Source organism: Arachis hypogaea, chromosome 3, assembly GCF_003086295.3.
Source record: "Arachis hypogaea cultivar Tifrunner chromosome 3, arahy.Tifrunner.gnm2.J5K5, whole genome shotgun sequence".
Classification (NCBI taxonomy): domain Eukaryota; kingdom Viridiplantae; phylum Streptophyta; class Magnoliopsida; order Fabales; family Fabaceae; genus Arachis; species Arachis hypogaea.
The window spans coordinates 40,102,665-40,124,439 of NC_092038.1; the positions used below are offsets into that span (position 1 = coordinate 40,102,665).

The 21,775-nt window shown below is 35.7% G+C and overlaps 2 protein-coding genes across 6 annotated transcripts; one reads left to right on the top strand and one right to left on the bottom strand.

The window, feature by feature from the left end:
• Nucleotides 1-6,625: 6,625 nt before the first annotated feature.
• On the bottom strand, nucleotides 6,626-9,915 carry LOC112790343 (deoxyribodipyrimidine photo-lyase). 4 transcript variants are annotated; one of them, XM_025832688.3, is made up of 10 exons: nucleotides 9,626-9,915; nucleotides 8,916-9,238; nucleotides 8,424-8,767; nucleotides 8,096-8,336; nucleotides 7,873-8,030; nucleotides 7,758-7,794; nucleotides 7,569-7,627; nucleotides 7,405-7,486; nucleotides 7,241-7,312; nucleotides 6,626-7,011 (listed from the first exon to the last, which is right to left on the bottom strand). In XM_025832688.3, the coding sequence occupies exons 2-10, from the start codon at nucleotides 9,234-9,236 to the stop codon at nucleotides 6,835-6,837; spliced, it is 1,491 nt and encodes a 496-aa protein (XP_025688473.1). In that variant the 5' UTR covers nucleotides 9,237-9,238; nucleotides 9,626-9,915; the 3' UTR covers nucleotides 6,626-6,834. The 4 variants fall into 4 exon arrangements, with proteins under 4 accessions (XP_025688473.1, XP_025688472.1, XP_072088971.1 ...); XM_025832687.3 differs by having other exon boundaries at nucleotides 8,096-8,339; nucleotides 9,626-9,909; XM_072232870.1 differs by having other exon boundaries at nucleotides 8,916-9,223; nucleotides 9,626-9,841.
• Nucleotides 9,916-14,384: 4,469 nt separating this feature from the next.
• Nucleotides 14,385-21,403, top strand: LOC140183780 (uncharacterized). 2 transcript variants are annotated; one of them, XR_011879833.1, is made up of 3 exons: nucleotides 14,385-14,736; nucleotides 14,817-14,876; nucleotides 20,768-21,403. XR_011879833.1 is itself a non-coding variant. In XM_072232869.1 (3 exons), the coding sequence occupies exon 3, from the start codon at nucleotides 16,693-16,695 to the stop codon at nucleotides 17,290-17,292; it is 600 nt and encodes a 199-aa protein (XP_072088970.1). In that variant the 5' UTR covers nucleotides 14,385-14,736; nucleotides 14,817-14,876; the 3' UTR covers nucleotides 17,293-21,403. The 2 variants fall into 2 exon arrangements, 1 of the variants encoding a protein (XP_072088970.1); XM_072232869.1 differs by having other exon boundaries at nucleotides 16,693-21,403.
• Nucleotides 21,404-21,775: the final 372 nt, after the last annotated feature.

Here is a 21,775-nt window from a genome sequence, read left to right on the forward strand (position 1 = left end):
AGCATGGTGACAATTTTTGGTTGATTATAGTGATGTGGGATGACGACTATGATTAATGATGATGGTGATATTATTGATGACATGATTTGAGATTTAATAAGATGTTAGTTGATGAGATGATGAAAGTAATGAATGAGGCCGTTGATCGGCGTTGGACGAATGATCGAGATCATTGGAGATAAAGGAATCAGAGCGCGGCAACAGAAGCGCGCAGAGTAAAAAGACCTTGGGACTACTATGCGTTGGATATAAAGGCAGACTACGCTTACGTACTCGTGGTGGCGGATGGAATTTTCGAAGGCGAAAATTTCTATTAGGGGGGTAGAATGTAAAACCCGGTCAAACCGTAATTAATTAAATAATAAATTAAATAGGAAAGAATATGGTTAGAAAATTTAACAATTGGAATTTGATAATTTAAATATGATATTTGGACTCAGTGAATTTTTCTGAGTCGGAAAACATAATTTTCGGAAAAAAAAGCGCATTGGAAATTTGACCGGTAGTACCGGCTACGATCTGTCTGGTACTGTAGCTGAGAAAATTAATTATAAGTGAACAAGGTTAAGAAATAAGAATTTATAATTTGGAAAGATATAAATATTTAAAATACGATTTAAAACTCTAATCTTAAAGGTTTTGGCCCAAAATTAGGCCAACGGATTAAACCATGTGAACCGGGCCAAAATGGGCCCAAGACCCAATATATATAAACATTAGTTATAAGCATTTCAGCTCATTAACCCTAAAGAAAGAGTGTGGGGCGCAGCTATGGAGAAGAGAGGAAGAGAAAAAAAATCCTAACTCCATCAAACTTCAAATCATCATAACTTTTGATCCGAAACTCCGATTGACAAGCTGTTTATGGCCACGCGTCGCTCCTTTTGTCCTCTACAATTCTATTGAAGTTTTGTGGTGAGTAATCCACTGACCTCTGCTCAGTTTTCATTTTCTCCCTCAAATTCGAGTTTGGTTATCGGTGTTGAGTAATTTTATGATTTTGGTTGTTTAGGAGTGCTCTAGTATGAGCCATGGGTGATATTCATCACAAACTTTAGTGGGTTAAGGTAAGAAATCCTCCAACCCTTGTGATTTATCATTTTCATGAACCCTAGATTAATGTATATATGTGAAATTGGTTATGTTAGTGTATTTGGTGATTTTGTGCACAATGGAAAGTTTTAATTTGCTTGTGAAATTTTGGTGTGGAGGGTTAAGTTTGTGGGCCTTGGAGAAGAGAATTCAAGTTGGGTGTGAACCGCCATCATTAAGGTACGGTTTAAGTTCCATTTAAGTACCATGTGGTGTGATGAGAATTCTTAGGCTAGATGCCCCTAGAATTAAGTTTGGATTGTGTAAATGGATGGTGCTAATAGGTATAGTTGATATGTAATGTAAATCAATTATTGGGTTGAGAATTGTGTGAATTTGTATGTTTGGTGGGTTGAGAATTTGACAAATTGGATGATGAATATTGGTTTGTGGAATATGTATTTAAAATTGTGAATTTGGGCCGGAGGCCGAAAAGAGGTAAGGAAGGTAAGTGATGTGTGTATTGTCATATGAGATTGAATGGATATTGAATATTGAGTGTGTGAATAAATGGAAGGAATGTGGAATAATAAGACATTAGGAATTTAGGAGTGGAAGGTGACAAAATTAAATTGAATTGCGTAGATGAGGTAGGTTTGGTTTTCTTGAGTGTGATTGTGTGAATGTGGTTGGGTTGTGGTCATTTGGATGGGTGGAAATGAATTTGGCTTGTGAACATTGGAAAAATTGGTGATTTTTGTTTTTGGGTAAAAACTGATTTTTGACCAACTTCGGCAGTCCATAATTCGGTCCTCGGAGTTAGGAATTCTTCAAAATTGAATTTTTATGAAAGTTTATTCAACGATCTTTCCAACGGTTCAGAAATGGTTGAAAAAAAAATTTTGTAGAAGAATTTATGTGTGGTGGAAGTTTGAGGTTTAAATTTTTTAAGAAAACGTACTCCGACGCACACGCATGGCCGACGCGCACGCGTCACTCACGATTTTTACTCTCCCACGCGTGCGCCTGGCCGACACGTACGCGTCGGTGTATTGATGCAAGTGCCCAGTAGAAAATCCAAAGAGTTGCGCTGGTACTGTGCTGGTTTTGTGCGAGGAGCACAAAACGCACCCACGCGTACGCGTGACTGACGTGAACGCGTCGCGCTACCTTTCTGCTTCCCATGTGTGTGCATGGACGACGCTCACGTGTCACTTTTTTTCGCCTTCCACGCGTGCGCGTGGATGACACGCACGCGTGACCCTGTTTTTAGCAAAAGTTGAATTTTGTGTTTTTAAAGCCGAATATCAGAGTTTTAAGCCTCCATTTTTTCATCCTCTAAGTCCTAAATTTTTATAGTATGCCTAGTAATGAAAAGAAGGTGGGACATGTGGTGACTTGGGGATGAAATAAAATGAGAATCAATGATGAATGATGAGTAATGATGATTGTATGAGTTGCTGAGGATGATGGTGAAAGTGCTGTGTATGGTATGGGTCGGATGACTGTGATAAGAATTGAATTATGGCTTAGTATGTATATGTATATGATTAATGGTTAAATGTGGTAAATGAATAATGATGGAAAATTTTGAATGAGATATTGGTGCCGTGTAAGAGGCGATGGAAATGACCACTCGCTCCAGGTATATGATTAAGGAGTGTAGAGATGTGGAGAATGTATCGAAAATGTATTAATGAGTTAATGATTATGAAGGAATTGGAATAATGATGAAAATGAACTTGAATTTGATTGTGATATGCCTCCGGGTAAGACGCAGTGGTGTCATCCACTTGCTCCGGGTAAGAGGCAATGACACCGGGTAAGATGCAGTGGTGTTAACCACTTGCTCCAGGTATGAATTTTGAATGAATTGATGTATGAAATGAATTGTAATGATAATGAAAATGTATTTCTGAATGTGACCCTGGGTAAGATGCAGTGGTATTATCCACTTGCTCGGGTAAGGGTCAATAAGCCAGGTAAAATGTAGTTGTGTTATCCACTTGCTCCGGAAGAGTTCGAGGCTTCGGGTAAGATGCAAGGGCTGTGTTCTGTCGCTACTTCCTCCAGGTCGAGAACTATAACACCACTGTGTAAGAGGCAGTGGTGAGGCTGTCCCCTACTCCGGGTATGCAGGTAAGATGCAAGGGTTGCGGCGTTGTCCCACTTGCTCTGTATTTGGTGTTCCGTCCACGGTTAGCTAGCAAGACTTCTCGGGTTGGCTTTATAACCGACAGATGAGATTCATCAGCCATAGGGCATACATACATCATTTGCATATGTTTGACTTGCTTGGGTTTGCCTATTTGTTTTGGATTGCTAAATTGTACAAACAGGCTATGTTACCTAATTATGTGCTACTTGTTCTTCTTGTACCTTATTGTGTGTTACTTGTTTGTATTGCTTGTGTTTGTACAACTGAGAGGTCCCTCATGCTGGTGTCGGTGGACACTGAGGGCTGTTCTTGTTGAGACGGAGTAATGATATGATTAATTTAAAGTGATGATTTTGAATATGATAATTTGAGCTCCCTGGGTAGACGCAGTGAAGTGATTTCACTTGCTCCACGTGAGGATATGAAGTATTGATATAGAATTGCTGAGACAGAATAGCTGGGGATGGTTTTGTTTATAATTCTGGTATTGACTTAAATTGGTTTACAATTAATTTAAGATTTTATAATGTAATCTTCACTTTATTTTTTTCCTTTTGTGATGACTTAATCCAACAATATGACTTAATCCAACAATCATATGTCCGCTGATGGAATAAAGAAACATTTGGCATGTCAGTTGCTTACACCGAATCATTCTATCAGTTTGAAATAACAAAAATTATTATAAAAGGAAGAGTAATAACCAAATTTTATGTTTGAATCATCAAATGATATACACTAGTTAATAATATTATATGAGAGTAGCAACTGGTTCTTCAGTCGACAAATGATGCGATGTGTTCGACAAGTGTGTATTGCCTTTTTAGTGACATGTGGAAGACACCAAAAAACCTATAATCCTGTGCATTGGACCTGAAATGAATATAATAAAATAATAGTTATAGCGCGATAATCATGCATTTGATGTCTTTGAAATTCAAACCTCACAATAAAATGGGCATGCATCTAATGTTCACACCTTCATCTTTTGATACATCACTTTTTTTTAGATTGAACTAATGTCAAACCATAGCTGATTGTAGTAGTTTTTCCTTAACTAAACTAAGAAAGTAAGAATGGCTGAATCATTTGATATGTTGATGGATGTCAGTGCGAAAAAGCTTGAATAGAACTTCATGGTCTATGTTGTATGTTTGTCAGAAGCTCCTAGCCAGTACAATTCTAAGGAGATCAATAACATAGAAAATAGTTCTTTAAGATAGTCGATAAGTAATATTAATTGAATTTAAACTACATGTTCTTATACATTTATACATGTATTCCAAACTGAGTTGTATTTTACAAATTTCATAGTTGCAGACAAGAGGGATAAAACCAGGACGACTATGAACTAGTGGACCTTAAACTTCTCTCACAAAACTGTGGTGGTCTTGGTGGAGATTCTAACTTTCCCACTTCAAGCATTTCGCTTAATGCAGATTCTAGAGTTGTTGAATGCTGACAGGATCGACGACTCTTAATTAGTAGGTGAAGCGAATACATTTTCACTTCCTTTGTATATGACTCATAACTACCTAATAATAAGTTTCTTATTGCAGATATTATGGGTGAAGTGGTTGGAAAGGAGGATCCCATGAAACTCATCACAAGCAACAGGAAGGAAACGAAGCATTTAGCTATTTTGGTTGAAGACCTTGAGTAAGTTGTGTTTACAAATTCTACTGACATAATGTAGGTTGTGTTATAATGATATTAATATGTAAACCTGTTTTCTCCCACTAATTTGTGGTAATTATAGTATTGGATGTTTGTTGTCTGGGGACATGGTTGATCAAATACTACCATATCTAGATGATGGAAGGGTTGAGCCATTGATGATGGTCTTGCAGTTCTTCAGACCGAATAGGTGGAATGGTATGACTCCTAACCTTTATTTTGTAGCAATATGATGGAAATTTAAATAATAAGTGATGTTAGAAATTTTCTCACTATTAATTTTATAAATGCAGAAAAAACCTCAATGCAAAGTCATTTCGACATTTCAAAGCTACGCATCAATCCTAATTTCGAGGAAGTTCGCGACTTTCGCAACAGGTTTGTTCCACATTTGAATTTCTAGAGATTCATATGTATGTTAACGGTCAGAATTAGTCAATAATTAATATGTATGTTGTAACGCGTAGGAGGTTGCCGTTAAACCCTCCAATTTGGTCAGAATTAGTCAAGTCAACACAAACAGCTCACGTTCTGGGGCTAACAAACTTAAGCGAGGTGATGTCACAGTAAACACAATAGAAAAAGCACTAAACTCAACACAGGTAATTCCAACGCCTATTTAAATACACGTTACATCATATGGTATAAGATATTCACATAATATCTCATGTATTTGTAGGAAGGTCTTTGTGGATTGCTAGAACAATTGTGGCAATCAATTCTATCAAAGATGATTGTTTTTATAAATCATGTAGGAAGTGTCCGAAGAAGGTTGAAACACTAATTAGAAATAGATATGAGTGTGGAAAGTATGGCCACACTCACAAAAGTGCATCCCTAAAGTTAGTGTTCAGATTTTCAATATTTGTTTGGAAGGACTATCTTATTGCAAACTTGAAGGACTATGTTATTGTAAACTTGAACAATCTCACTGAGAAAATTTATAAATAATGGACCATGATTTTATTTAAGAGCAGAGAAAGGAATGTTGCCATATAACAATGGTTTTGACTTTGAGAACTATATTAAACCGACCAATTTAACTGAATTAATCAGAAGCTGATTATTAGGCTAGTTTGACTTAGGTGAAAAATCATATGGCAAAAAACCAGTCAAAAAATAAAAAAAAATAATTAACCAAACAAACAAATTAGATATTTTAATAGTTAATCAATTTAAAATAGGGAGCCACTCATATAAAAATGTTTAAAATATCTTTTTTTTAAAGAAGTTTTTAATAATTAAAATTCAACCTATATAATCGATCAAACTGTGTTATTTTTGTCAAAATTAGACAAGATAAATTGGTTTAACTAAAAAATCGATAAACCAACTCTTGAACCAATCTAAATTAATATTTTTTTTCATAAAAAATGACTACAATACTATTATTATGAAAAATGACTAAAATACTCCTATTATATATATTAATTCTAAAAATCCTAAATCCTAATTCTATAATGGCATAGAGAGAAGAGAAGGGTTAGAATTTAAAGTTTTCAATATATATATATATATATAATAGAAGTATTTTAAGTCATTTTCTATAATACGGGTATTGTAGTTATTTTTATAAAAAATATTAATTTAGATCAATTTAAAATTTGGTTTACCAATTTTTTAGTCAAATCAATTTATCTAGTCTAATTTTAACAAAAATAATATAATTTAATTAATTACATGTATTAAATTTTAATTACTAAAAAATATTTTTAAAAAAATATTTTAATTGACTTTATGTAAATTGCTCCCTTTAAATAATATATAAATATATTATTTTATTATATACAGTTCAATCCCGTTAAACTTTGATTAGAACTTTAAATATTTGAACCTCTAATTCTATCGGTTTAATGGGCGGTTCAGTTTTCCATAATCTTGCATACACCATTAAAATCTACAGATGGGATGGGTTATTGCTGCATTAATATAGTATTAGTATCAGCTAAACAATGGCATTGTACTAACTATAAACAACGGGGTGCTTTCTCATTTTGGGATGGCAAGTCCTCAGCCTTTCTCTTCCGCATCTCGCCAACTAATTTCTTGACATGTGCAATGTATCCATCAACGTCAAATTTTCTTTTGCAGCCTGCATAGTTCATATATCGAATTTTTCCGAAAACAGGCCGCTCTCTCCAACCCTGTAATCCATAAACACATGATTGCCAAAAATGAAGCTTCTAATACAAAACTAAATAGTTCAACTTGCACCCAGTTTTATAGTTTCCTCTGGTTCTCTTTCTAAAGAAAATTGGGAAGCCCAAATAGATCAAAGAATGCAATCACAACAGCTAAAAAACCAGGGGCACTTGATTCTTCGCTGATATTTCAATTAAATAGAAGTGAATAAGAACATTGTAGCAGGCAAACCTGATCATGAACCCCGCATATTGACCACATGCAACCAACATAACCACTAGGATCCCTCCCATCCAGTTCATACTGCAGTCATGAGAAAATTGCTGTCATTTATAAAAAATGGCAATAAAGTCTGTCCCATTTAAAGAATGTTGGCTAAGGAACTACTACGTTACCTTGTTGTTTAAATATATGGATATTTCAAGGGCTTCTTCAGGTCCACTTGTCCATTCGAGTATCTTCTTTGCCCAATACATGCTGTATAGAAAATCTTATAATTGAGGACATAAATGTTTATAAGGTGAAACATAAAAGAGAAAGAAAGGAGGGAGTTATTCACCGCATAAAACCATGCATCTTTCCATAGTGAACCATCTCCAACTGAGAAGCATTCCAAAGCTGATATGTGCAACAATTAGGATTAATGCTTAGTTAAACAAGGCATTAAAAATCCCATGACTTTGAAAGAGGCGATGCATTACGATATTTAATTGGGAAAATTATTGTTGTTCATGAAAGACTGGCTTACAGGATCAGCAGTTTGGGCCTTCTCCAATTGCTCCTTCCTTAAAATACAGAAGTTAGATGAGGATGCAAGTAAACAAAAACCGTGTAAAGTGAGAAACAAGACAATTGTGACTCACGAATATGTATGTTCTCGCTTATCAGCGGCATGATCCAATAGGGTCTTACGAGCCCACTCCCAGGCTCCTTGCAATGAATCATAATGCAGTTGATAGAAGCAAAAGTTATCAGCAAGTTCTCGCCGAACAATCAACTCCTCCAAGAAAGCATCAATTGCCTTTACACAAGTGGTCAATATTAGGTTATACAAAACTAAACACATTATATAAGATAAGAAGAAACCTGAGGACATGAAGAGCGCAGCTTCCGAGCTTCCAAAGCACATCGCTGAGCAGATATCTGTCCAAAATGCAAATAGGGAGATAAACCAGAAAGGGCAGTGGGTTTGCAAGGGTTGTTTCGATCTGCCGAATAATTTCTTAACCTTTTAGTCAAGAATCCATTTTTACTTCCCATCAATACTTCCATTGCAGCATCTTCCCCGGGCTCACACCAATTGACCTCAGGAACCTCTGTTCCTTTCCTACTTCCATCAAACAAGCATGTCAACATATTCACGTGACTTGATTATTAGAATCCAGAAGCCAACAAAGTAGTACCGAACACTAACCTTAAGATATCAGCAATGAGATCATCCCAGTCAACGGAGTGATTCTTGGTGATGGTCCATTTCCTAGTTTGAGGCTCAATGGTAGGAAAATCAATCAGATACTCAGAAAGCTTTTTGTTTATCTTTCCCCTAATTGTCTTAGCACTATACTCCAATTTCTCAGAGGCCACCCATAGGGGCACAATGTTGTGAGCATCCACTTCATGTACGGTAAGCGATTCATTCACCTTCTTACAAATCTCTTCTTTGCACCTCCTCACTTCCCGCAAGGGTGAAAAGTCTGTCACCAACATAGAAGCTCCACATTCACTAAGAAACTTTGGCACTGTTTCCTCTGCTTCTCCCTAAAGTTACAGAAGCATCATCTTTGAACAGTGAATAAGCTCAAATTGATCATACATTCAGTAATGATTCAGATTTCGAAAAATTCAAAGGAAAATTCAACAGACATGTAATTAGTTTCGGATTGAAGAGATTGGGAAGTTCAGTTACCCTAAGCAAGAAGAAGGGGATTTGAAGGGTTTGGTGCAGTTGATCGGAGACACGGCGCAAGCCCCTGAGCATAAACCCTAAATGGCGGGACTTGGCGCCTAGAAACTGATCGAAGAGATTAAAAACAACGGCAACAGGGACGTTGGACTTGTTGGCCTGATGAACAGCGTGGATGAGAGCCCAATTATCTTTGACCCGTTGATCTCTGAACATCCAGTACACAACAGGACCCATACCTGCTCCCAAACCAGCTTTGGATCCTTCTTTGAGGGTTCGAATTCGACCCGGTTGCAATGACATTAGAGATGCTGCAGAAGCCATTGCTGTGAACGATGAAGAAAACTAGCTAAGCATCAATGAAACTTGTTGCTAAACCAAAGCATAAATGTTGCTTGAAACTTGTTGCATTGTAGGAGGATTACTAATTTCATAAACTGCATCAGAATTATGTCTTCCTCTTTCTATTTGTCTTCAATTAAACTTAAATGGTAAGCAAAACAATAGAAAAACAAAAGCTTCAACCACACGAAGTGCCATACATTAAGGCTCCAAAAGAAAATGGCTCAAAAATTAAAAATTTCAGAAACGGAACAAAATAAGTTCTCACCCTAAAATGCTAACACATCAATTTCACAATAATCGGGAAAACAGGGTTTTAAACTTTCAAGTATCCAGAAGAAAAAGAAAAGAAAAAAAAAAAGAAAACATACCTGCAGATTATGGTGACTGCGACGGGCTCAGCGTAAGCAGCGACGGCGACAAAGCAAAGATCCAGCGACGCCGACGGGAGGCATAGGAAGCAGCGACGGCGACCGGAGCAAAGATCCAGCGAGAGCGACGAGCAGAGAGCCGGCGATGGCGACGAGTAGACGTTGCAGCGTCGGCTCGATTGGAGGGGGGGGGGACTAGAGATAGAGACTCGAGGGAGGGAAGGACAACGTTCTCAAAACAACCGACATCTAACGGTTTAACCGGTTCCAAGGAGACTCAAACCGATTCTAAAAACCAAACCGATTATCTTTAACTATTGATTCAATAATTTAATGGTTTAATCGATTTAATTATAATTCAACTAAAATAATTAAATTTTAATAAAATAACACATTAAAATACAATGTAACCAAATTATATTCTAATGTTAAACTCAAAAATACACAAATTAAAATACAATATAACCAAATTAAAATTCTTATAATCTCATCTAAGTATAATATAAAAGTCAAATAACAAAAAATATTTAAATTCTAAATTTAAATTCAACATTAAAATCTTTCATAATATAAAAAATTATTAGATAACTATTAGAATTTATTATTTTTGACCATCACTTTTAACTATCAACTCAGTTTCTTTCAAAAATTAAGATAGTACTTATTAATTATTAGGTTTCTCACCACAAAATCCCACCCTACTTTATATTTCTCCTTCGTTGGTGGTATCTCTTTCATTTTTGAATTCTTTATTTTATTTTTTATCTTTGATCATTATGCTTCATATATTCATTGTTGTTTTGTTGTTTTTATTCTCTCTGACAGCATGAAGAGCAAATGTGGTTACAATAAAAGATTAGAATATATATAAAAAAATCACATAAGAGAAATAAGCAACAACGATAAGTCAAGAGGTGGCGGCGAAGATAAAGAGATGGGCTTTAATTAGGATTGAAAATTTTAGGTTTTTTCTTCTCTTGAATGACAATGTTCTTTTTCTTTTAAAATTTTAAGAAGTCGGATTCTGTTTCGATAGCTTATCGATCAACTAGCAATTTTTTTCTCCAAATTCAATTTTTACTTCCTGTGGTTTTGTACCCTAATCGAACTAGACTAGACACTGGTTTCTAGTTTTTTAGTTGGATCAATTGGTCCGACTCAATTTTTAAAACATTGATTCAAACCAATAAGAATAAAGTAGAATTAATATTCATATTGGTCCTCTAGTTCATTCGTGCTTCAATATGCTCTTTGAAGTTTAAATTTATTCATCTTGAATCCCTAATTTGACCTCTGTGACTTATGTTAGTCACTGGCCTTTTGTTATCATAGAACCGTTAATGGCGTGCTGAGGCAAAGTAATGACTGTTATGTTAGACTATGTAAAAATAATGCTATTTTGATTTTGGCATTCAAATAGCTAAAAAAATGATGTTGTATGAAGAAATACATAATGATATCGAATTTTTTAACACTAGTTGCGCCATCTTCTTCCACTAATGAAAACTCTTATTTTTCCTCCTCTCTTCCATAACATTAGTTTGAGAAATGTGATTATTAGATTTTAATTGAAAAAAATTATCTCTGTTTCCTTCATTCTTAATCGGCATCATACTAAGAATCTCCTTACCACCATTCACTGAGATAGAGGTAAGGAAAACAAAAAAAAAAGAACGAAATCGATACATTTTTTTCCTTTATTTCTATTTTTTCCTATTTTCTAGCAAAATCTATTTCTCTTTCATAATAGGCTATTATTTTTTGGGTTTTGTATTTTTGTTAGGGTTTAATTCCACCAATTTTTTGGTGTTCAGGTTTAATTTTTTTGATTGATTAGGTTTGATAAGAAATTGATTGGACTTAGAAGTTTTATCATAATAGATAAGGATTATTTAGTTAAGGGCACACCCAAAAGAACACAACGGAAATACAAAAGATAGATAAAATGGGGTTTTTCCTACTAAACCTTCAAGAAACCTGTTCTTAGCAATCTAGGTCACCAGAAGGGGCTCCCTACTAGACCTTCAAAGAACCTGTCCTTGACAACCTAGATCAGAGGGATGAAAACTGAAAGCAACCACCACGCAGATCACCTTAGTGTTGGATCCTTCAATCTTCATGCAACAAGCAAAGCAAATCACTCACCTCACTTAATCACACAACAAAAACATTCTAAAGGCAACGAAAAATTTATTCATAAAAAATTGTGTAAATGGTCTCACCAGAGGTGTTTAAATAAGCCATAACAAACTAAAAAAGATAAGATAAGATTTTAAAATTTAAATCAGATTTGATCTTTAATGGATTAGATCAAATTTGATTTAAATTTTAAATTTCAAAAAAGACTACTAAGAAAATTAGAACTAAACAAATCTTCTAACAAACTTTAACCATAAAACAAACTAAAACAAAGGCCTAAGTTTTCAAAAATTAATGATAAATTATGCTTCCCATTGAATTTGAAAAGCATTATTCGGTTTCTTACTGTCCTGAATGGGCCTTACCCATTCTTCCTTTGTTAGAACTTGATGTAACTCCTTATGCATAAGTGCTGGCAAGTTTTCAAAGCTCTCCTTGAGTTTTTTTGCACGTGCTCTAATGATCGGGCCCTCTGAAAGTGTGAAATTTCCATTCTGCCCTTTTGCCTTAGAATGCCCCAGTTGTCTTTCCGAGCATGTATCATTCTCTCCTTTCTCAAAATGATTCGTCCTCGAATCTATGTCCATATCAAAAGAAGAGAGATAAAAAACATTGAAGGTAGCAGAGACATTATACTCACCTGGTAGGTCAATCTGGTAGGCATTATTGTTGATCTTCTCAAGCACTTGGAGCGGACCATCCCCTCTAGTATCAAGTTTAAACTTCCTTTAACTAGGAAATTTCTCCTTCCTCAAATGTACCCAAACCCAATCTTCGGGTACGAAGACTACATGCTTTCGGCTCTTGTTGATCCTTTCTCCGGTGGCTTTGTTCTTCCGCTCACGAGCCTTTGCATGTATTACTTTAACCTTCTCAGCCTTGCTTGCTCTATCTAAGCTAACAAGATCACTCAAAGGTAAAGGTATTAAATCCAAGACAGTTAGAGGATTAAAACTATAGACAAGTTTAAAAGGTGAAAAACTAGTGGAAGAATGGATTGTCCTATTATAAGCAAACTCAATAAAAAGTAAACAATCTTCCCAAGTTTTCAAATTCTTACCAACAACAGCACATAATAAGGTTCCGAATGTCCTATTAACCACTTCTGTTTGACCATCAGTTTGAGGGTGACAAGTAATTGAGTATAACAATTTTGTTCCCAATTTACTTCGCAAAATTTTTCAAAAGTGACTTAAGAATTTGACATCACGATCAGAAACAATAGTTTGGGGAACACCATATAAGCACACAACTTCTCTAAAGAATAGGTCTGCAATATTTGTGGCATCATCAGTTTTATAGCAAGCAATAAAATGAGCCATTTTACTAAATCTATCTACCACAACGAAAATGCTATCTTGACCTTTCCTAGTTATAGGCAAACCAAGAACAAAATCCATAGAAATATCAACCCATGGAAGCATAAGAACAGGTAAAAAGAGTATACAAGCCATGTGGTAATGACTTAGATTTAGCTTTTTTACATGCAATACATTTAGCACAAAATTTTTCAACATCTTTACGCATGTGGGGCCAGTAAAAATGCTCAGATAAAACATCCAAAGTCTTATGCACACCAAAATGATCCATCAAACTCCCACTATGTATTTCTAGAACAAATAGCTCCCTAATAGAACAAGTAGGTACACAAATCCTATTATCTTGAAAAAGAAAACCACATCATGCTTATAGAATTTGTTATGTGCACCATGTTCACATGTAGCATAGATAGAGACAAAATCAAAATCAGTTGCATACAATTCTTTCATACACTCAAAACCTAACAACTTAGAAGTAAGGGTTGTGATTAAGGAATACCTTCTAGATAATGCATCAGCAACCACATTCTCTTTACCTTGCTTATAGGCGATTACATATGGAAAGGATTCAAGGAATCTTATCCATTTTGCATGTCTCTTGTTCAGCTTCCCTTGACCCTTCAAGTGTTTGATGAATTCATGATCAATATACACCACAAATTTCTTAGATAGCAAATAATGCTGCCACACTTCCAATGCTCTCACCAAGGCATAAAGCTCCTTATCATAAGTTGAGTAGTTGAGACGGGCTCCATTCAACTTCTCACTGAAATAGGCGATTGCTCGCTTTTCCTGCATCAAAACAGCACCTATACCAATTGTAACAACCCCGGTTTTCGAGTACGCGAGATCTTTTCTGAAAGTACGGAGAACTCCGGAGGATCAGTAAGGGGAGAAGCTCTGATATATTATCAAGTATCTCAATCCTAATTGTCATTATGTCATCTTTAAGCTAGAACCTTTTATGAGGCAAGCTCGATAATGCAGTTACGAAGAACATAGTTTTTGAACCGTATCGGTTAGGAGTTTTGATCCGGTTTTTCGTAAATAGTCTCAGTTTGACGAACCAGACTCGATTCATGAGAGAAGAGAGTTAATAGGGTAATATCATCATTATATGAGTATTATAAGCTTCTTGAATGATATTATAAGGTTACCTGGTCAGTTTTAGTTAAAAACAGAAAATCGGTTTAACCGGGTTCACAGTTTACTGGTGCAGCTTAGCATCAGCACTCTCTGATGACTTTAGCAATGCTAAGGCCTCATTATTCATGTTTTATTCTCATAATAAATATGTTACTAGTGTCATTTATGCTAGTAGCTCAGAAAATAATTTTTAGAGATGTTTTTGCAAGTGTTCCGATACACCTAGTTTTAGTAGTTATACACCTGAGATATTTTAATATTATTTTAATCCACCTCCAAGCCAACCAATCACAACTCACCCTACACCCCCAAAACCCCCAAGGCTGGCTCATTTTCACTTTGTGGCCGAAAATAGGTAGAGAGAAAAAGAGAGAAAAGTTCTTAGTTCCAAATCTTCAAAGCTTGATTTCTGCTGAACTAAAACTCAAATCAAAATTTCAATCCGACCAAAATGATCCTCTCTTCTTTCTCTACATGATCATATGACTTATCAAGGCTGGGATCAAGGTGAGTTGGCTGCACCATCTCTCTTTTGATTCGGTTTCAAGGAAACATGGTTAAATATGTGTTTTCTTGATGTGATTTAGGAGGAAAAAGTGCTTAAGGACCACCTGAAAGTTTGATTGAATTAGGAGCAGCAAAACCAGGTAGGGTGTCACGAAATTAATCTTGATTATTTGTGTTTGAGATGTGTGAAGGTTGTATTATTTGGCTGTGCTAAAACTTGGTTGCATATATGATTGATTCTTGGTGAAAATTTGGTGAAATTTTGATGAAATTTGATGAAATTCAAGCTTTAAAGTTCATGTTCTTGGGCAGCTGGAAAAACGAAACCCTAAGCTTAAATTGAGGTTCAATTTATGTTGAAATCATGTAGAAAATATGGGGTTTTATTTCCTGCTAATTTATTATGAATTATAGTAAAAATCGGTTGCTGAAAAGACTGAAAAACGGGTAAAAACAGAGAAAGAATTTGAAGAATTCATGAAGAACATGAAGAACACTTTGAGTGTGATGAAGAACAATGAAGAACAGGCCTTAGATCTTAAAAAGGGCAAGGAAGTAAAATTTTTGGTGTTTAAGGGGTTGTTTAGTAATTTCTGAAAGTTAGGGTGGTTAAAGTAGAAATATTAAAAGTTACGGGTGGTAAAAAGTGAATTTTAAAGGTTAAAGGTAAAAGGTAAGTTAATTTTCGAAAATTAATAATAAAATAATAAATAATAATAAAATATTAAATAATAATATTTAATTAAAAATAATATTTTAATAAAAATAATAAAATAATGCGGAACAGGCAGTTTTCTGTAAAAGCTTTAGAAAGACAACTTTAAGTGCAGAATCTTATAATTACCTTCATAAAACACTTAGGGTGTGGTAAGAACATATTAGTGAGGCAAAGATAAAGAAAAGATAAAAAGTTGAAGAAAAGATAAAAATCGAAAAAAAAGTCTGTAAAATTTTAACAATAGAGAAACAGACAGAGACTAGTGAACAAACTAGGGCAACATAGTTAGTTCTTGATTTGCGAATAGGGTTAGGTATTATATGAAAAGTTAAACTGTTTCAGTATAGACTTAATGAATCTATACTTGGGGCAGGCTAACTAATCATATCAAAATTTACATAAGCTTTAAATACATACGTTAAATAGAGCAAGCAGAATAAAGTGAGGAAGCGCAGAGAAAGGAACAAACAGAGCAGAATAAAGAGACAAAGTGAAGAGAGTAATATGATAAAGAGTAGAGAACCTATTGAGAGGTCATCTGTTGCATTAAGGCAACCTCAGAGATATCCATATGTTCATCTACTGCATTGTAGCAGTCAGATAGATAATGGTGCAACCATTGAGAAACGCTTTCCTGTGGTACAGATCCATATTTTATTTCTGTAAGGCAGAGGGGTTATTTCCTGCTACAGAAGTACCATGACCACCTGTTTCATTTCTGTAGTGGCAGAGGGGTTATTTCCTGTATACAGAAGGTGTGTCGGCATACAACCCTGCAGTGTCAGATGTGTTATTTCCTGCGTGCAGTGGACCTTGTGGTGGTAGAGGGGTTATTTCCTGTACACAGGGGTATAGCCAACAGGAAAGCCATATCCGGCTAGTAATGCTGGGTTACGTCGGGAGCGGGTAGAAACCGACAAATGAGCTCATTACCTGCACTAGGACTAGACATGCATCATTCTTGTCTGCGCATTACTCTCTGTTGCATTCCTACTTGTGTTTGATCTATTTCTTTATGTTTGTTTGCTTGAGTGCTATGTCTATGCTTTATTTTCTTGCACTCTTCTGTTTGTGTTCTGTTTTCTGTTTTCCCTATCTATTTTAACTACTGTTTACTACTTTACTGTATTCTAATATCCATCTGCTAATCGAAAACGAATAAATGAATGTAACTAACAACCCCGACCCTACTAAGAACTCCCCAGTTCTTACCCTTTCTCTCCCTTCCTCCCCCTCAGATGGAGACGGGCGTGATCTTCTATGAGTTCGAGGACCCTTACGTCTACGAGGATTCGGTACATCACAGTTACTTCATCATGGGATTGGAGCCTCGTATTAGACGATATGCGTTACCTAATCGAGCCTTTCAACATCCTCTGTCTAGCCCGCATTTTGACCCTGATGCTCCTTACGACTTTCCCTTATACTGGTTACATCTTGACGCACCTGTACATCCTTTTCCTGATGATCCCGAGCACCCTATACCAGCTCAACCTTTGAATGAGGTGGAACCTGTGCCTATCATTCCTGATGAGCCCGAGTTAGCTGGTGACTACGTACCTGTGATACCACCAGAGTGGGACTTTCCTCCTGAGCCGATCCCTGACTTTCCACAGCCTGATGAGCCGGCACTACCGGACGGTGGGGTAGCTCCTATATACGCGAACGGACCTGTGCTCGCGAATGGTTTTGTACATAGTGACAGCAGTGTTTCTGGTGGATCTGAGGGTATAGTTGTAGTTGCGGATGATGAGGAGGAGGAGGATCCTGAGATAGAGATAGAGCAGGATGAGGAGATGGACGAGCCTCATGGCGATTCTCCGAACGGCCACGAGTAGATATAGTTTGACGGCGGAAGGGGCATTCTTTTGATGACACTCTAGTCTAACATTATCGGATAGATAGTCTCTCACTTGTGTTAGTACACCCAAGAGCTAGGAGCTATATAGTGGTTAGGCTAGCCTGGGTGCCAGTTTAGCGGCTTTTTGTATGGGCCAGGCCCTGGGAGTGTCGTGTAAATATTAGCTACGTAGGATGACGAGGATGTAAACTGACTTGATCTTGTGTAAACGCTACATGTTTTGTTATTGTGTACATGATGTATATTATCTGCTGTGTTTCTATGTTTCTTTATGCCACTTTTCTATTATTCTCATTATATGCTTGTTTATTTTACCTGAACGTCCGCAACAAAAAAAAAATAAACTACTCATAAAAATTGGCATCGCTCTAACAAGGAACAGGCTCAAATATTAAATAATAGATAACAATTAGGAAGGATAAGTTAGTAACACTTAGCTTCTTGTATGACCATGGCATACTGGGAGTTGGGTCGTTACACCAATTCCGAAAGCATCACATTTTATTTCAAAAGTTTTAGAAAAATTCGGTAAAATAAGAATGGGGACAGAACACAATAATTATTTCAAGGTGTTAAAGGCAAGTTCTTGTTCTTGATCCCTTTTAATGCCAATATGTTTCTTGATGATTTTAGTTAAGGGTACAGCAATAGCGAAAATTTTTTTTAACAAACCTCTTATAAAAACCCGCAAGACCATGAAAACGTCGAACATCAGAGACACTCTGAGGTGTGGGCCATTCTCTAATAGCCTTCACCTTCTCGTCATCTACTTCAATCTCTTCAGAACTTATCACAAAAACCTAGGAACATGACTTTACTCAGATAGAATGAGCACTTTTGGAGATTAGCATACAATTTTTTCTTTCTAAATACCTCTAAAATAGATTGAACATGCAAAATATGATCATTAAGACATTTACTATAGATAAGGATATCATCAAAATAAACAACTATAAATTTACCTAAAAATTCTTGCAAAACATGATTCGTTAATCTCATGAATGTACTAGGTGCATTAGTCAATCCAAATGGCATAACTAACCACACATACAAACCATATTTAGTTTTAAAAGTTGTTTTCTATTCATCACCAATTTTTATTCGTATTTGATGATAAACACTCCTTAAATCTATTTTAGTAAAAATAACAGAACCATGCAATTCATCAAGTATATCATCAAGTATAGGAATAAGATGGTGATACTTTAACGTAATCTTGTTTACAACTCTGCAGTCAGCAAACATCCTCTATGAACCATCCTTCTTGGGCACCAACAGTACCGAAACAGCACAAGGACTCGTGCTTTCTCTCACCAAACCCCTAGCCAAAAGGTCCTCGACTTGCCGTTGCAATTCCTTCGTTTCCTCAGGATTGATTCGGTAAGCTGGCCAGTTAGGAATGCTTGATTCAGGGACAAAGTAAATCTGATACTCAATACCTCGTAACGGAGGTAAACCTGGGAGCATCTCCTTTGTGTTAGGGTTTAATTCCACCGAATTTTTTGTTAGGGTTTAATTCTACCAAATTTTTTGGTGTTTAGGTTTAATTTTTTTGATTGATTAGATTTGATAAGAAATTGATTGGGCTTAGGGGTTTTATCACAATAGATAAGGATTATTCAATAAAGGGCACACCTAAAAGAACACAGCAAAAACACAAAAGATAGATAAATGGTGTTTTTCCTACCAGACCTCTAAGAAACATGTTCTTAGTAACCTAGGTCACCGGAAGGGGCTCCCTACTAGACCTTCAAAGAACCTGTCCTTGACAACCTAGATCAGAGGGATGAAAACTGAAAGCAACCACCACGTAGATCACCTTAGTGTTGGATCCTTCAATTTTCTTCATGCAACAAGTAAAGCAAATCACTCACCTCACTTAATCACACAATAAAAAAGTGCTAAAAGCAATGGAAAATTTATTCATAAAAAATTGTGTAAATGGTCTCACCAAAGGTGTTTAAATAGGCCCCTAACAAACTAAAAAAGATAAGATAAGATTTTGAAATTTAAATCAGATTTGATCTTTAATGGGTTAGATCAGATTTGATTTAAATTTTAAATTAAAAAAAATACTACTAAGCAAATCAGAACTAAACAAATCTTCTAACAAACTTTAACCATAAAACAAACTAAAACAAAGGCCTAAATTTTCAAATTTTAATGATAAACTATGCTTCCCACTGAATTTGAAAAGCATTATTGGATTTCTTGCTGTCCTAACTTAGTCCAATGGGTCTTGCCCATTCTTCTTTGGTTAGAACTTAATGTAACACCTTATGCATAAGTGCTGCCAAGTTTTCAAAGCTCTTCTTAAATTTTTTTGCACGTGCTCTAATGATAAAGTCTTTTGGAAGTGTGAAATTTTTCTTTTGCCCTTTTACCTTAGAATGCCCTATTTATCTTTTCGAACATGTATCAAGATTGGTATTTATTCTAGTTCATTCCTATTTCATTATTGCTTTTTATTATTATGTGTTAGATGGTAATATGATTTGGGTTCGGGCTAAATGTATAATGTAGGAATTGGTCATCTCCTGGACAATGTAGTTTGAAAAAAGTAAATAACAATTGATTTTTTTTTCAATTTGATATTGATCAAGTATTTAACTTTTTGTGTCCAGATAAAAGATCATTTGATTACTATTATATATCATCATGGGTTTACTTGTCACTAATTAGAATGGAAACGTGCGTGGACTTAATACAAATACATTACTTAATACAAATACATTGGATCTATTTTTTATCAAGGACTACCACAAATACATTGCCTATATATGACAAGGTGGATTAATATTGGTAGTTAGTTCCCAACAGACTATTGAAAACTACTTTATGAGTCCCTACTCATTTTTAGAGACGTGCTTTTATTTTCAAAGAAACAAGAATGGCAAAGAATTTGTGGTTATACCCCATTGCAAGTGATAATGTGTGAAGTCCCTAATGAGTCAGTTCATCCAAACTCAAATTCAACTTCCAAGCCCATGTCTATGTATGTTGACCCTTCTCCATCCAACCCAATTATCATTGAAGAGCAAGCACCAATTCCAACTCCAGTTAACATGAACGCTTCCTCTCTAATTCAAACTCCAACTAATGAATCTATACTAGTACCAATTCCTAATCCAATATCCATCACTTTCTAAAATTAAAATTTCAATCCGTTATCCACTTTGACTCCATTTGAAACTCCAAAGAAGACATTAATTCAATGCCTAATTCCAAGCCTAGTAGCAAGCTGATAAATCACTATTTTATGATTCATATTGTATTTAATTGTGTGGTTTTATCAAGTCTTCACCCACTCATTTATATGATTTGCATGTATTTACAATTCTTTTCTAAAAATATTCTATGATTGATAACTTGCTTCCTAAAGATCTTTAGTTGTATATTTTTATCTTCCTTCGTACCATTCGATGCCATGATCTGTGTGTTAAGTGTTTCAGGCTTCATAGGGTAGGAATGGCATAAGGAATGAAGAGGAAGCGTGCAAAAGTGGAAGGAATACAAGGAATTGAGAAGATGACCAGCGAGAAGTCACGCGGTCGCATGGCTCACGCGATCGCGCGAAACGGAAGAAATCACAGTGACGCGCTCGCGTGCCTGACGCGACCGCGCGGATTGGAAGCTGCGCGAACGATGCGAATGCGTGAACGACGCGCACGCATGGTACGAGAAATGCTGAGTGACGCGAATGCGTGGACAACGTGGCCGCGTGACGTGCGCGATCTGCAAAATTTCAGAAGTCGCTGGTTCAGATTCTGGGCCGTATTTCAACCCAGTTTTCGGTCCAGAAACACAGATTAGAGCCAGGGAACATGCAAAGACAAAAGAACAATTCATTCTACACAATTTCAAGTTTTTTTAGATTTGAATTCACTCCTCCCTTAGGTTTTTCACTTGAACATTCATAAATTAGGATTTTGAAGAATTTTGGCTTTAACTTTTGAGAAGAGTCTACCTCCGGTACTAGTCATTATAGCTTGTTATTTTACTTTTCCTTTACTCTTCCATATTCTTAATTTATCCAGAGTTGACATTGGATTATTTTTCATAATTTATTAATACAAGACTATTTTTACTTTTAATTAATCTCTTCTATTATTATTTATTTTGTCTTCTTTTACTTCCCCTATTGACTTTGTGAAATCTATAATTATGATTATGGAGTAGTTCCCCAACTTGATTGGGAGATGATTAAAAGGAGAACCTTGAGTTAGAATACTCAAGAGTTCAATTATAATTGGTTCATTGTTGGTTGGCTTGTTAGTCACTAACTCTAATCCTTCCCAAGGGAGATGATTAGGACTTGCGAATAGAAGTTGACTTTTAATTTGACTTTCCTTCATTCGTTGAGGGTTAACTAAATGTAAACAATGACTAATTATTAATTGCTCTTGATAAAATTCTAACAAGGATAGAACTTCCAATTAATCTTCTCCCGGTCAAAATTT

Coding starts and splice junctions, on each gene's coding strand:
- LOC112790343 (XM_025832687.3), bottom strand. CDS start 9,236: ATGGCTTCTGCAGCATCTCTAATGTCATTGCAACCGGGTCGAATTCGA. Junction 8,340..8,423: donor CTCATTGCTGATATCTTAAG/GTTAGTGTTCGG, acceptor GTTTGATGGAAG/TAGGAAAGGAACAGAGGTTC. Junction 7,487..7,568: donor AAGATGCATGGTTTTATGCG/GTGAATAACTCC, acceptor TTTTCTATACAG/CATGTATTGGGCAAAGAAGA.
- LOC140183780 (XM_072232869.1), top strand. CDS start 16,693: ATGGAGACGGGCGTGATCTTCTATGAGTTCGAGGACCCTTACGTCTAC.